The following is a 16,890-nucleotide window of genomic DNA, read 5'->3' on the forward strand; positions in this document are numbered from 1 at the left end:
GAGGAAAAGCTCCTCTACTTGGAGAAGTACTTGGACGGTCCGGCGAAGGATGCGGTCAAGGGACTCTTTCTGATCAGGGATGCCCAGGCCTATCAGCAGGCCCTTCAGACGCTGGAGGAAAGATTCGGCAGTTCTTTTGTCGTTGCCAGAGCCTTCCGAGAGAAATTAGATGCATGGCCGGTAATCAAACCCAAAGATGGACAAGCCCTCCGCGCCTTCTCGGACTTTCTTGGACAATGCCTTGTGGCGAGCCGAGTGATAGGCCAGCTACAGAATCTGGAAGACCAAGCCTATCACAAGACACTCATGAGCAAGCTTCCAGATTGGTTGGTGAGAAACTGGGTGCGGAAAGTAAACAAGACCAAGAACGAGAAGAAACGCTACCCTACCTTTGAGGAGTTGTCAGCTTTCATCAAGACAGAGGCAGACATCCTTTGCGAGCCCCTTTTCTCCTCCAGCAAATCTGCCGCCTCTTCCACCTCACAGACCGCCAGTTCATCAGTCCCCAAGAAAACATCGTACAGTACGGATTTTTCTACTGCATCTGCATGTCAAGAGTGTGACAAAAGTCTTTGTCAGCATCACGCGAAAACTGTCCTGAATACGAACTGCGACGAAGTCTGTCCCTTTTGTACCGTTCGTTTTCCGACCAGCTCTTCTTCTCATCCTCTACTCAGATGCCAGAGGTTCGATGAGATTCCCGTTGAGGACAGGAAACACTTCATGTACGAAGCGTCCTTGTGCTTCTCCTGTGCCAGAAAGACTGACCATAGAAGTGTAGACTGCACTACCAGGGCGATATGCGACAAGTGCCAAGGCCCACATCTCACTATGCTGCATGGAGCGCCTAGCTACAGGAAGAAGTTTCCCAATCAGCAACGGAATGCCCGGGGACCGCCAGATTCTTCAAGGTTTGTCTGTATCAGTCAAGATGCCCGTGTTTCTGCCTCTGGATCAGCATTCGCGACGACCAACAAGTCAGACAGACCAGTCAGAGCTACCATGATTGTTCCGGTCAGAGTTTCGACGAAAGAGAATCCCACGGTAGAGCATACGACATACGCGCTGCTTGACACCATGTCTTGCATCTCCTTCGTTACTGAATCTTTGAGTGACAAGCTGAACACTCATTCTGAGCCAGCGTCATTGAGGCTGAACACTATGACTTCTCAGAACACTCATATCGAATGTCAGAGAGTGACCGGATTGTGTGTCAAGGCCCTCAACTCCAATGTTTCCCACAACCTGAAAACGCTCTACACGACGGACCATCTTACCAACGACACTGAGAACATACCAACATCAGAGACCGCTCGTAACATCAAGCATTTGAGTCATATTGCCAGCGAGATTCCCCCGTTGCTCGAAGGCTGCACTCCCGGGTTGTTGATTGGCTACGATCATGCAGAGCTATTCATGCCAGAGAGAGTCATCAAGGGAGACCCATACGCCGTTCTCACACCGTTGGGGTGGACGATACTGGGACAAGTGTCGCCTAAACAGTCTGTCCATGACGTGATGCACGTGTCTCAAACAGAACATTGCCTCAGCGAGTACGAAGGTGAATCAGTCGCTTCCGTATACCGCACGACACTCGCCGAACCCAGCATCTCCGACCCCCTCCATGCCATGGAAAGGATTTTGAGAAGACCACTACGAAGAAGACCACTACGAAGAAGACCACTACGAAGAAGACCAGTACGAAGAAGACCACAACGAAGAAGACAACGACGAAGAAGACCACGACGAAGAAGACCAGTACAAAGAAGACTAGTACAAAGAAGACCACAACGAAGACGACCACGACGAAGAAGAAAGTGGCTTCTTCCCCAACGAAACGTTGCTGTCGGAGATGTCGTCGTGCTACGTGACGAAGCCGTATGCAGAGCAGATTGGCCTCTTGGACTCGTGACGGAGGTTCGCCCCAGCGACGATGGACTCGTGCGAACCTGCAAGCTCAAGACTGTCAAGGTCACCTCGAAGACGAGCCATTCCACTTTCTACTACTGGCGCCCCATCTCCAAGCTGACCGTGCTGGTGAAGGCAGATCCGGACACTTAATGACTTTCCCAGTGAACTTTACTGTTTTCGACAGACCGTTTGTGCATGTTTTGGTCTGACGTAATCCGTTCGCCTTTTTGACAGGTGGCGCTGTTTTGATTTGGGGAGAAAATTTCGTCTTAATGCAAATATTTTTTTTGTGACTTTGTGGTTTCTCTCCATTTTGTATATATGTTTTTGGTTCCGCATTTTGGAACGAAAGCTCTTGACAGAGGCAAGCGCTTAATGAATCGGTTTGTTTAGTCCTTCCCGCGTGCGGATGCCTGTGCTTATGATTAAGACGACTGAAGATGTTTTTCTTTTGTATTTTGTAGGTTGCGACTACAGTCTTTCATACTGAGTTGCGGTTTATGTAAAGGTGTAAGAATAATGTTGATACGATATGTTGACAGTGACGGACCGACGAAATATGATGTTACATTTGTTGAAAGAACACGTGTGATTTTTTAGATTGAGACTCATTGAGAGTGCGTTTCGAACAGCTACGTTTTGGATAATGCCGAAAGGATTCTGTAACGTTTCGGATTTTTTTGTATTTTGAACCACGTATGAGAGTGCGTTTCGAACAGCTACGTTTTGGATAATGCCAAAAGGATTCTGTAATGTTTCGGATTTTGTTCTTGAACCACGCATGTATTCGATGATTTTTGTTGATTTTTTATGTTGACTTTTGTAAAGACTAAGATGTCTTCGAGGGGGGAATGTGAATGCCCCTGCTAAGGAGCCTTCTGTGTATTTAGATTCTTTTTGTTTTGCTTGTGTTTTTTAGTCATGCTTCTAGCTTGACTCGCATGCGACTTTCCGTGGTGGTGGCTTCCCCTTTTTGTTTTTTCACTTTTATTATCTTATTTCACTTTTGCCCCTATTTGTTCCCTTTTTGCAACCACCTTTGTAGGTTCGCGTGCGGGTCTAGCTCGCTCTTTATCTTCTAGTTTTCTTTATTAAGTATGAGCGTCCTGGTACGAACTTTGTTTTTGTTATAATGACGTTAAATATTGTAACGAACTAATTTATAAACAAGGTAGTGTGGCCGGCGTTTTTCTGATTTTAATTTCATGTGCCTGTATGGCTCACGCTGGACAGCCTATGGAGTTTTTCCCCGGAGAGCACGGGACGCATGTTTTGCAACAGTAATATTGTAGTAACGCGCAGTATTTTTAGTTCACCTCTGTGGTGGATAGCCTGTATTCGTCGTCACTTACTGGGAAGCCGTTCACGGAACAAGATGTTTTAGGATAGATAGATTTTTTTTGCTCTGTTCCGGGGCCCAGTGTTTTCTGCCAGCCTCCAGTTTTGTTTTTAAGTTATTTTGTAGTTCAGGTTCAGTTGCTCGCCTTGAGTCTGTTTTAGATTATTGATGCTGTCAAAGGCGAGTATCCATTTCTGACTATGTTTCTTTATTTACCGAATTCGTGTAATTTTAGTTTTGAATCTTTGTCTTCTGTCCGTTTCTGTGTCTTCTGTCCGTTTCTGTGTCTTCTGTCCGTTTCTTTGTCTTCTGTCCGTTTCTGTGTCTTCTGTCCGTTTCTGTGTCTTCTGTCCGTTTCTTTGTCTTCTGTCCGTTTCTGTGTCTTCTTTCCGTCTCTGTGTCTTCTGTCCGTTTCTTTGTCTTCTTTCCGTCTCTGTGTCTTCTGTCCGTTTCTTTGTCTTCTTTCCGTTTCTGTGTCCTACGTTTATTCTATGTAGGGTTTTTCTAACATATTTTTGTCTTGGTGATTTTTTATTTATTTGCCGCCATCTTGTTTCGGCCGCCATTTTGTCGTCCATCTTTGATGTTTATGTTTTTAGGACACCTTTGATGTTTAGTTTGATGTTTCGAATTCTAAGTTTAGTTTTTTCTTTTCTATCAGTTTCCACCGCTCCGCGCTTCTCGCTTCTCGCTCCGCGCTTCTCGCTCACCGCTCCGCGCTTCTCGCTCCATGCTCCACGCTTCACACTCTACTGTTCTGCACTCTCACTCAAACTAGTCCTTTCTACTTCACATTTTAGCTTTAATTCACTTTCTAAACTTAGATTAGTTTTTCCGCCACGCTCCGATATAGGTTACTTAGCCTCTCCATAGATTTATGTTTAGCCTTTTATATATTGATATTATGAGCTGATTCCGAATTACTATGACATCGACAAGTATGACCATATTCACAATAAACTTTAATTAATTTTCCAATTCTAGTGTTCGTTTTGTTTTGTGAGCGCGTCGGTTCTTTATAGCACCAAAATTACATCCTCCAGAATTTATATAAGCCATCACAGAATCTTACAGCTACTCAAGGGCAAGCACAATGTTTATTGATTGCCTGTTGTATTGTGTCTTGTATGAATGGGTTGGGTGACTGTGAGTGTCATCCGTTACCGTTTCGGATTTTATTTGTTGTTTCACTTGGGTGAACTTGTGGTTGTTTTGTGTGTTTGATTTATAGATGTCAATTTCAGCTATTTCCGAGGCGCTGTACCTGCGAGGACGCAGTTGGTATAGAGCTGGGGGGGATGTAGCCAAGTGGCGTATCCAGTCTTTGTGTAATTATCTCCTGCGCGACTCAGTTGCCTCCCCTGTCTATTATCTTCCCCTGACCCAAGTTGTGTCTTCCGCTAGGATTATTGTGTTTACTATCGTAGGGTAGACTCTTGACCGGATTCCTTTCTAATCTCTTATCTCAGATTTAGGTGGTCGTTATGTAATGTGCCGCCAGACTGTCTGGGTATCGTTGGACGGCGTTTTGTCAAGTGGGTGTCATTTCTTTTGACAGGGTACAATTATAGAAGATGCCAGGTAGCTTGGAGGTTTTAGTCTCTTACCCCCCCCCCCCCTTCTGTGTATCAGCTTTGACACTACTTGTAATATTTCCGGTGTGTGACACCCCTGTAACGATTTCATGCCTCGGTACCGATCCCTTCCATTGGGCAGGCATTTTAAGACGACGCCCCCCGTTGTCTGACACCGGGTATCTTTCCTATTGGCTATTGGGAATCGGAGTTGACCAGCCTTTAAAAGGGAGAGCAGTTAGACTAGAGAGAGAACGCGATTTGTGATATACTGAGCTGTGTGCTGCTCGATTGTGTCGGTTGACGTGAACGGTCGAAGTGCTGACCAAATTTGTCGCGAAGTTGTAATCAGTCGACTTGTGGTGTTAGATTCCGATACCTGTGCTCTTGTGTTTACGTTTCACTGAGTGTGCTCACTGGGGAGAATCTGTAAGTAACTAAATGCTTTATTCATTCCTTATGCTGTATTCTTTCCTTGTGCTCTATTCTTATGTTTCATTTGATGCTATGATGTTTGCATATGTACATTTTGACGCTGATTTGGTCCCGGGCGATGTCCGACCGGTCTCGCGTCAGAGTTGATGACGCCATTTTGATCTATCAGAGAGATGTGTTTTCTAGATCAGTTTCTAATTACTTTTATGATTTGACGCTGAAATTGAGCGTTAATAACTTCTAATATTTGATGACCAGTTGTTCTAAAGTTGTTTCAGAGTCTTGTACATTAAAGACTCGTAAGAATCAAGTAAGGCAGACTCGTTCTCATTTTCCCGCCAGTTCAATGGGCTTTGTTTGGGGAAAACACATATACACATTTTGTACTAGCATTCCACTGGGCTAAATAATGTCTAGCACATAAAACTCGCGCGTGTATCGTTGCCATTTTATCACATATTATTTCTGGAGATCAGTAAAGTCTGAGTAGTAGTCGGTTAAAAGCCCAAAGTTAAGCCCTCAGTGCCATTGGCCCGTAAAGCTACCTATTTACGATTTAGGCGCAGAAACCCCTACAATTGATGAACGGGAATTATGGTTGACACATATATTTTGGGTAATGAACTCGTATCATGAGTTATCCCCCCCTCTGCTTCTTTCTCTCTGTAAACTTGTAGGGCTAGTTATTTTTCGGTAACTTACCCAACAACCAAAATCACTTACCCAACAACGGGCCTGAATCCTCGATAGCTCATGAGTAGAGACTGTACACATTGTGGATCTACTTTTTGCGACTCAAAAGTTCAGAACACTCTAAAGTACAAAATATACATTTCTGGAGCAAACAATACAACCATACTGCATTTAAACCAGCAACTACAGGCTTGAACACATGAATCTCAATATAAAATCCATGAGTTTGGTTGTTTTCTGAATTCAGATCTGCCGTGCACAATCGTTTATCGCTAGCAAGATTCCAAGGAAAAGTAACTCTCATACTTTGTCTAGCGACACGAGTAGTTCCCCTTCCAGATTTCGGCTTCATCGACAAGACTGCAATCCGACGGTCAGTTTTCAACAATATTTCATTTTATAAACAGATCATACGCAATCAATTGCAAACATTTAATCAACTTAAAGAACATGCAGCGGTTTCATACAAGTATTTTGCCCCAGAAAACGGAATTTCATACAGTTTTTAACGTTGGAACACGGGTGTAAAACTTCGTCTGCTAGTCACATTCGAGGAAAGAACATTTTCTGAGCGATACCAAAACATGAACAGAACACACACTATCTGCCTTTACCGCCACAGCAGAATGACAACATAACTGTGTACTTGATTTTAGTTCAAAACATGGAAACTGACAAGAAGTGTTAACAAAATTGAATGATTTGCACGGAACTATACAACCGCGCATTAATCGATAGCCTGCGCAGGTAGACTGGTTGGGTGAATATGATTCGATCAAACTTTCGCACAAAAACTCCTCTTTTCTTTGAATAACTGAAGAAAGGAGGGATAAAGAGGTTACATACCTCGTCTCAGTGATTATCAAAAATAATGGTCTCAGTTCGCGGTCATGAAAAAGCTCGCTGAAGCTCGCATTTTTCATGATCCGCTAACTTCGACCATTATTTTTGATAATCACTGAGACTCGGCATGTAACCTCTACTTATCGTGCTTCTTCTTGTCGTTATTATTCAACTCGATGAAGATGTGTCTTCATGGCGATGAACATACTTAATAATAACAATTATTTTGCAGTTGCGGTTCATGCAGTTGATTAATTTATGTAGAGCATTTTCCAATGCAAGGCTTAGGCCTAAGGGAAGATGTTGGTTACTTCCCTTGACATTAGCTGTTGTGGAGTTGTTTAACTCACTGTGGATTCTCTTTCAGAGAATGCTGTGTCTGCAGGATTTTGGCTGTATTGTTTAGGTTTATTGTGGAATGTATGTATGGTTAGGATGCATTGGTATGAATGGTGCGTTTTACTTGTTATGCCATGTACTTATATTATGTTTTCTTTTCTTTTCATGTGTCATCAGACACTGCTTTCTGGTGTCTCCTACACTGGTGTCTGCTTTCTGGTGTTTGTTTCTGGTGTTTGTTTCTGGTGTACGTTAATTAAAAGTCACGTTATCGCAACCTCTGTCTTGGCGTCTCATTTATGCTTCCTGGCCTATTTTCCCCCTTCCACTCCACCCTATCACAAACAGAACACACAATATCTTCCTTTACCGCCACAGCAGAATAACAGCATATATGTGTACTTGATTTTAGTCTATGTAACCGAGTGCCAATTTACTTTACTCTTTCTTACCGAGCTCAAACACTCAAGCAAACGACACAAGTTATATTACCAGGTTCTTTTATTCCATACGATGAAATGGGGAATGTGTGGGATAACGGGGGTTTACTTTCAAATACAAAACTTTCAATGTATTACTATAGGACTAAACAACTCAACAAAAAAAAACGCTCTCAACTCTTCACTCTAAAACTACATTCTAAATTCTCCCTCTAAAGCTACCCTTTAAAAACACACTAAATCCTTCCCCCAAACTACACTCTACTCTAAATCCTCACTCTCAACTTTAATCCAAAAAACCACAATGAGACTAATGATGAGTAGTAATCTAAAACAAACGAAATCTATAAAAAAAAACAACCTAAAAACAATTCTTCAAAAAAAACCAAATCTACAAAAACTCTAACAAAACCTGACCAAAATCCCTTCACTAAAACTAACTGCTCCCCTCTAACGAAATCTAGTCTACAAAAACCTAACGAAACTAAAACCCATCTAAAAAAAGAAAGACCTGAATCTAACTAGACCCCTCTAGAAAGAAACCCCGTCGCACGCTCCGACATCCAGCAAAAGAATTCTCACATCCCGAAAAGATTTCAGCCCGTGACAGACATGTCACACAAGGCGTCAAGGAAACACGCACAAAATACACATCTTCTTCCCTCAAAGATTCCAATCAAAAAGACAGTTTTAGCGTCCACATCCTGTGCGCCGGTGTCACAAGATTAACACATATTCAACTCGAGGGGTGTCGGGCAGCCCCACTTTCTTTAGTTAGTGTCTAACGTCACTTTCAATTATTCAAATTTACATCGCGGCGGAGGGAAAAAGGGAGATGGAATAAAGCCACCCGTCAATTGTTTCTTGTTCACAAAAACATTAATCACAAAATTTACTCCAGAGGCTTGTACCAAAAAAACGATCGTTTTACCTATGCAAATTTTAGAATCGGTTCTTCCGCGAGACCAATTTAATAGAAATGAAACTCAGTCTCGGAAACCTTAATGGATCCCCGATAGTACAGGTTTGAATCCTTAATAGCACAGAGGTACCACGAGTTCACACGGATGCACACAAGTGCATGTGTACCGTAACTGTCGTTCCCAAGCTCACATCTAAAACAGGGAAACTAACAAGAAGTGTTAACAGAATGGAATGATTTGCACGGAACTATACAACCGCGCATTAATCGATCGCCTGCGCAGGTTGACTGGTTGAGTGATTCGGATTCGATCAAACTTTAGCACAAAAACTCCTGTTTTCTTTGAATAACTGAAGAAAGGAGGAATAAAGAGGTTACACACCTCGTCTCAGTGATTATTAAAAATAATGGTCTCAGTTCGCGGTCATGAAAAAGCTCGCTGAAGCTCGCATTTTTCATGATCCGCCAACTTCGACCATTATTTTTAATAATCACTGAGACTCGGCATGTAACCTCTACGTAATGGTACTGGGACGTAATGGTATGTTCCCCCTCAATTTTGTCATACAGTTTGAATGTTTTGTCTAAGTGCTATACTCTTTGAGGAACTAATCAATCAATCTATGGTTACTGCTCAGAATTCACGAAATACATAGCTTACATGTATACATTAGCTTCTCACCTTTGCAGAAGTCGCCAGCAAAATGTCCCATGCAACCTGCAACATTATGTGGTTTTTCAACATTGACACACATGCATGATTGTTATCAAAAACAAGCTTCTGCATGATGCCTCTAATGGTTCAAGCTTAATTAGTCAATTTTGTTGCTGCATTTCGTTTTGAGTTTGCATCCATGTAAAATATTTTTGTTTGTAACGATAAGCTGATGGTCTATGGGAGACAACTCCTTATCTGTGTTAATTACCATGTTTGGTTATTGCCCTTGCGGAGCTCTTGTGGAATAGTGGAGAATAAATACACTTCTACTTCTGCCCAACATGGAACCAGTGTGGTCTCAATATTGTTGTACGAATCCATTGCTTGTTCACGCCCACATCCGCATCCAGACATTACACACATGCAGAGGAACAAGCCAGTTAAAACAACGTCCGCATGTTTGTATCACTGAACGAAGGTCTAAAATGATTCATGCATGTCCGAGGAGACCTCCAATGTGTGGGGGACTAATTGTTAGAGGAGCAATGCAATATGAAGTCATACAAACAATCGAACTTATGATCAACAATCTATCATAAAGATAAGATTGACAGCATGAGCTCATTTACTTGCACAGTTTTGGTCAAGACAATTTCTCATAACATACAAACTGTATGCCAGAATGCCAATGCGTTCTTTAAATGGCGATCAAATAGGACTATTTGATTCTTGCACAATTGTTAGGGAATCTGTGCTTCTGATTTCTTTAAATGATATGCACATATTTGTTTGCTGATGTTTTGTCAAAATATACACATAACAGGAGCAAGGGTGAAATATATAACAAGTCGCGTAAGGCGAAAATATACTGTTCAAAAAAAGAAACGCATAGTTGCTACTTGCCAAATTTGTTTTATTTTTCGAAAAAATTAACAGAAAATCCAATATTTAGATTATTTGTTTGAAATTTGGTATGGACACAGTTGAATGCACACACAGTTCATTTGCATCTTCAAATCAATCAGTCAATCAATACGATTGGGTGCCGAGGCTGTCAAGTCAGTAGGGGGTGTGACTGCCTTGAGCACCAACAACTGCCCGGCACCTTCTGGGAATGGACTGGATCAGATGCCGGATATCTTGCTGTGGGATGGTGTCCCACTCCTCCTGAAGTGCCTGCAATAGATCGCGGTGATTTGCCGGCGCTTCTTCTCGCCTGCGCACACGTCTGTCCAATTCATCCCAGAGGTGTTCTATCGGGCTCATGTCTGGCGACATGGATGGCCAGGGAAGCACCTGGACATGGTGGTCGGTGAGGAACTGGGTGGTGAGTCGTGCTGTGTGCGGGCGAGCGTTGTCCTGCTGGAATATGGCATCCTGGTCAGCCAGAAGAGGAAGGGCGTGTGGCCGCAGAATGTCCTCCGCGTATCGCTGGGCAGTTATGCGCCCTTGGACGTGCACCAGGGTGCTCCTTCCAGCGGTATTGATCGCCCCCCACACCATGACGCCTCCACCACCATGAACGGGTGCCTCATCCACACAGTTGGGCGCGTAACGTTCGTTTACTCTCCGGTAGACCCTCCTCCGACCATCCTGTCGCTGGAGCAGAAAGTAGGACTCGTCGCTGAACCATACGTGTCTCCAGTGATTCCGGACGGTCCAGCGAAGGTGCTGGTTGCCCCACTGCACTCGGTTCTGGCGATGGCGGCGGATGAGGACAGCTCCTCTGTGAGGTCTGCGAGCTCTCAAACCAGCTTCATGCAGGCGGTTCCGCACGGTCTGGTCCGATAATCGGTGTGGCCCGGGGAGAGCCTGGACAGAAGATGAGGCCGACAGGAAACGATTCCGGAGGTGGCGGAGCCGTATGAAGCGGTCGTGAGCAGCAGTTGTCGCCCTTGGTCTTCCCGTTCGTGGCAAGTCAGCAACGGAGCCAGTGGCTTGAAACCTGACCCACAGTCTACTGATGGTGCTCTGGGACACGTGGAAGTGCCTGGCGATTGCACTTTGACTTTGGCCTGCTTGTAAACGACCCAATGCAATTTGGCGGTCTTCTCTGCTCAATCGGGCCATCTTTCGTCGCTGAATTGTCGTCTGATTTCTTTGTGGCGAACAATCCGCTTTTATGGGTTTTGGAAGACATGGTGAGAGCTCAATATTCCCCGAGTTTCACGAGATTACACTGAAGCATGACGAGTGGTCATGCCAAATGAGCAATTTTGACATTGTAGCCACTGATAACGCATACGTCACGTGCAGAGCTCACTTGTGGCAATGGACGAAAGGTCGACGACCAGATAAACATTTTCTGCAGTTTGGTGGATATCCTTGTTGCCATATAACTAAATTAACCAAATATTACAAGCTATGCGTTTCTTTTTTTGAACAGTATACAATATTTAGTCAAGTAGCTGTCGAACTCACAGAATGAAACTGAACGCAATGCCATTTTTCAGCAAGACCGTATACTCGTAGCATCGTCAGTCCACCGCTCATGGCAAAGGCAGTGAAATTGACAAGAAGAGCGGGGTAGTAGTTGCGCTAAGAAGGATAGCACGCGTTTCTGTACCTCTCTTTGTTTTAACTTTCTGAGCGTGTTTTTAATCCAAACATATCATATCTATATGTTTTTGGAATCAGGAACCGACAAGGAATAAGATGAAAGTGTTTTTAAATTGATTTCGAAAATTTAATTTTGATAATAATTTTTATATATTTAATTTTCAGAGCTTGTTTTTAATCCAAATATAACATATTTATATGTTTTTGGAATCAGACAATCATGGAGAATAAGATAAACGTAAATTTGGATCGTTTTATAAATTTTTATTTTTTTTTACAATTTTCAGATTTGTAATGACCAAAGTCATTAATTAATTTTTAAGCCACCACGCTGAAATGCATTACCGCAGTCCGGGCTTCGTCGAAGATTACTTGACCAAAATGTCAACCAATTTGGTTGAAAAATGAGGGCGTGACAGTGCCGCCTCAACTTTTACAAAACACCGGATATGATGTCATTAATGACATTTATCAAAAAAATGAAAAACAGATCTGTGGATTTCATACCCAGGAACTCTCATGTCAAATTTCATAAAGATCGGTCCAGTAGTTTACTCTGAATCGTTCTACACACACACACACACGCACAGACACACATACACCACGACCCTCGTTTCGATTCCCCCTCGATGTTAAAATATTTAGTCAAAACTTGACTAAATATAAAAAGAGTGCATGTTCCCGTGTCTGTATGTTTGTTTTTCTGTGTGCTTAAATTGTACTCAGGTTTCGCAAAGAAAGCGTTAGACAGTCTGTGTTCACCAACCGTCGTAACAAACTCCAGTGCCCTGCTGATAGCAGAAGTTGTTGCCAGGTCCCCCACCACAGTTGTCGCTACAGGTCTGTCCACACTGTGCTCCGTGATGACCTGCTGGACATTGGCTGACACCACTGGGCACTGCACAAACCACACACACACACACACACACACTCACACACACACGTACAAACACGCACAGCCACACACGCACACACACACACGTACACACACACACACGTACACACACATGCACATACACACAGCCTCACACGCACACGTATACACACACACACACACACACACACACGTACACACACGCACAGCCACACACGCACACACACACACACACACACACACACACACACACACACTTGTATATTTGTATGTTTCCTACAGTTGATAAATTGGGCTGTTGGACATTAACCATGTTAGCTAAAAGTGTGTTGCCGGTCCCAATACAACGTGTGCACATTATTTCTCTTTTAGCAAACTTGTCAAGAAGTTCTTTCCCTTCAAAACCGCATACAGTGTTATGGTTCTTCGGTATTCGGCGTTAGAAAAAGCGTCGTTCATAAACAATTATATCTCTTCAAATCTTCACTACATAAGACAAAGCGTGATCAAATTAATGTCCGTACAATCAAAAGCATGCTGGTTTAAAAGTCGTTTCTGGTTTTCAAAGTACATTTGGAGACGGTTTCTTTCTCACGTGTTATATTTGGTTTATTACGGTATATATACATGACTTCAGACTTTCACCGCTTACCAAATATTTGAAATTCACACAGATTCAAAGTTTCGTTTCCGTTCATCAAGGTGATACGCACCACCTGGCCATACATCAGTGACGTACACCTCACTGAGTGGCTCCTGGTACGAGGATCTGATGTCACGCTGACACAGGTCTGACCGTCGACGGTGATGGTAAACGGGTACAGACGTTGGTGGACTGTTCACAAATAAATCAATATGAGAGTTTCTTACTAATACTATGAAAAAGAAAAAGAGTAACAAATGAAAAACCCGCGGGAAGGCAAACGAAGGCTTGTTTACAATAAGTGCGCATGTGTGCGCGCGCGCGCGCACGTGTGTGTGTGTGTGTGTGTATGTGTGTGTGCGTGTGTGTGTGTGTGTCTATGTCTGTGTCTGTCTGTGTGTGTGTCTGTGTCTGTGTCTGTGTGTTTGTGAGGGGGACATACGATTCTGGTGGCTTCTTGTCTGACCATGCAGCTGTTTGTGGATCCGAAGGGGAGCATATCGTCCTCTGTTTCATCTTTATCGACCAAGGCCAAAGGCCGAGTTTGATTAAGATGTAAAAGAACGCTATATGCTCCCCTGGGGGAGGATAAAACATCAGTGTTTTCATCATTTTAGAAGAGCAAAAAAATAATCCTCGGGGAGCCATAGCTTAAACGTTATTTTTAGAATGCAATTCAGGGCCCCAAAGCACATCAGACGTTCACGATACCACGTCATACTTGTATGTGATGCCAAACGTAATCTGTTCTTCGTTGTTTTGTTCAGTAACAAAATGTACTGAGCTGCCATCATACTCGGGTGTTCAGTAAGTTTTGTAGCATTTGCCTTTTCTGTTAATTTGTTTTGACTGTTCGTTGTGCAATTTAGGATTACAGTGAGCTTAGTTGCAAATAGACCACGAGTCATAACGGTAATCATCAACATTTATTGGGTCTTTGCAATTGAATGTTTACACTCGTTGTCCTCGGAAACATGAATCCAAAGCCGCGATGGTTCCACACATCAAGTAAACAGCCTGATTGGCATGGCTTTTATTCTGACAGTCCAAGTTTCACCTGAAGCTCAATCCCATTCACTACTTTGATATGTCACCATATGTACATTTTATTTTTATTACCAAGGTGGTTATGAATGAAAGATCGTACAAATGATGGAAAAGACCAAACTCGAATTGGACATTACAATGCATTGTAAAACCGTCGATAAAAGTTTTCTTTTTTGCAAAGTATAATAACTCACAATCGGAGCGCGCCCAGACGGTGATGTTTTGGACAGGGTACACCCTACCCAAGTCCACCTCCCACCAATGGTTCTCGTCGTCTGGGATGGGGTGGCCGCTGCCATCCGCAATGTCCGTGTGGATGCAGTTGTTCCTGTAGGCGTGATTTGACTCGTAGACCCCATCCGTGTCTCCGTTGGCGGCGTTACTGGACGGTCCTTGAGCACCGTGGTTGCTGATCTGACGGTAGGTCTTCCCCGTCGCAACATTCACTGTGCATCACAGAGAATAATTTCATACGTTTACAACATAGTGAATACAGAACGCGTAGCTGCAAAGGGGAGAATTGCGTATGATTTTCTCCATGGATCTTTTACTATTTTGTTATGCTGGCACACATGCTCTCACGCACTTGCAACGTTTGGGTGTGTGTGGTCTCGATCCCAATAATTACACATTTCTAAATCGAGCAAACCCATTGATTAGGAATGCATACAGAAAAAAAACAAGTCGCGCAATGCGAAATTACTACATTTAGTCAAGCTGTGGAACTCACAGAATAAAACTGAACGCACTGCATTTTTTCACAATGACCGTAGTCCGCCGCTAGTGCAAAAGGCAGTGAAATTGACGATCCTGTTTAGCGCGGTTGTGGTTGCGCTGTGCTGTGCTGCATAGCACGCTTTTCTGTACCTCTCTTTGTTTTAACTTTCTGAGCGGTTTTTTTCAATCAAACATATCATATCTATATGTTTTTGGAATCAGGAACCGACAAGAAATAAGATGGAATTGTTTTTAAATCGATATCGGAAATTTTATTTTAATCATAATTTTTATATTTTTAATTGTCAGAGCTTGTTTTTAATCCGAATATAACATATTTATATTGGATTGTTTTATACAAAAATTATTTCAATTACAATTTTCAGATTTTTAATGACCAAAGTCATTAATTAAATGTTAAGCCTCCAAGCTGAAATGCAATACCAAAGTCTGGCCTTTGTCGACGATTGCTTGGCCAAAATTTCAATCAATTTGATTGAAAAATGAGGGTGTGACAGTGCCGCCTCAACTTTTACAAAATGCCGGATATGACGTCATCAAAGACATTTATCGAAAACATTAAAGAAAAATGTCTGAGGATATCATACCCAGGAACTCTAATGTAAACTTTCATAAAGATCAACAACAACAACAACAACAACAACCCAGTACGAGAGAGAGAGAGAGAGAGAGAGAGAGAGAGAGAGAGAGAGAGAGAGAGAGAGAGAGAGAAAGAGAGACAGAGAGACAGAGAAAGAGACAGAGACAGAAAGAGAGAATTGAATTGAAATTTATTTTTGGAGGGTGACAGAATGAGCAATGTACACATGCTTGTTTTCATCCGGCCCTCGCCCATTGAGAGAGAGAGAGAGAGAGAGAGAGAGAGAGAGAGAGAGAGAGAGAGAGAGAAAGAAAGAGAGAGACAGACAAAGAGAAAGAGAGAGAGAGACAGAGAGAGAAAGAGAGAGAGAGAGAGAATTGAATTGAAATTTATTTTACGAGGGTGACAGAATAAGCAATGTATACATGCTTTTTTACATCCGGCCCTCGCCCATTGAGAGAGAGAGAGAGAGAGAGAGAGAGAGAGAGAGAGAGAGAGAGAGAGAGAGAGAGAGAGAGAGAGAGAGAGAGAGAGAGAGAGAGAGAGAGAGAGAGAGAGAGAGAGAGAGAGAAGAATTGAAATTTATTTTACGAGGGTGACAGAATAAGCAATGTATACATGCTTCTTTTCATCCGGCCCTCGCCCATTGAGAGAGAGAGAGAGAGAGAGAGAGAGAGAGAGAGAGAGAGAGAGAGAGAGAGAGAGAGAGAGAGAGAAAAAGAGAGAGAGAGAGAGATTCAGATTGAGATTGAGATTCAAAACTTTAATACAAAGGGATAAAGGTTTTAGGCAATGCCTAATCTTCCAACCTGTCCCTTTTAGACATACATGACATTATACATTACAATTATATATTTATATAACATGTATTGAACAGCCAAACGAATAACTAATTAACTAAGAATTTGTAATCAGGTTAAAAGTAACAAAACACTAGTTATAATAACGTGGTTCATTGATTAATAAAATGATGATTAAGATGTTATGCAATAACAGTTATGATTTTAAAGCGTAGGGAGAGTTGGTTGGTTGGTTGGTTTTTGGGGTTTAATGTCTCTTCAGCAGATGCTAGCTGCTATTCGAGACCGGCGTAGGGAGAGAATTATTTTTGACAAAGATATTTTCGAACATTTTTTTTAAAAGATGAAAGGGTTTGACATGTTTTACAGTACATTGGAAGTATATTCCACACAAGCGATCCCCAGTAGGATAAACTAGATTTATACAAATCAATGCGTGGGAGCGGTAGCGTATAATTCAAAAGCCTCGCTCTACCAGGAGGACGCTCAAACAGG

General features: G+C 42.6%; 1 protein-coding gene across 1 annotated transcript in view; it reads right to left on the reverse strand.

Annotated features, from left to right (window-relative positions):
• Window positions 1-14,065: 14,065 nt before the first annotated feature.
• Window positions 14,066-16,890, reverse strand: part of LOC138955859 (uncharacterized) — a 50,640-nt gene continuing 47,815 nt past the window's right edge. The window contains exons 2-3 of the mRNA XM_070327375.1: window positions 14,472-14,723; window positions 14,066-14,079 (exon numbers count right to left, since the gene is read on the reverse strand). Coding sequence (XP_070183476.1) covers window positions 14,066-14,079; window positions 14,472-14,723 — 266 coding nt within the window. The remainder of the gene's footprint in view (window positions 14,080-14,471; window positions 14,724-16,890) is intronic.

The sequence above is a fragment of the Littorina saxatilis genome, unplaced genomic scaffold, assembly GCF_037325665.1.
Source record: "Littorina saxatilis isolate snail1 unplaced genomic scaffold, US_GU_Lsax_2.0 scaffold_163, whole genome shotgun sequence".
NCBI lineage: Eukaryota > Metazoa > Mollusca > Gastropoda > Littorinimorpha > Littorinidae > Littorina > Littorina saxatilis.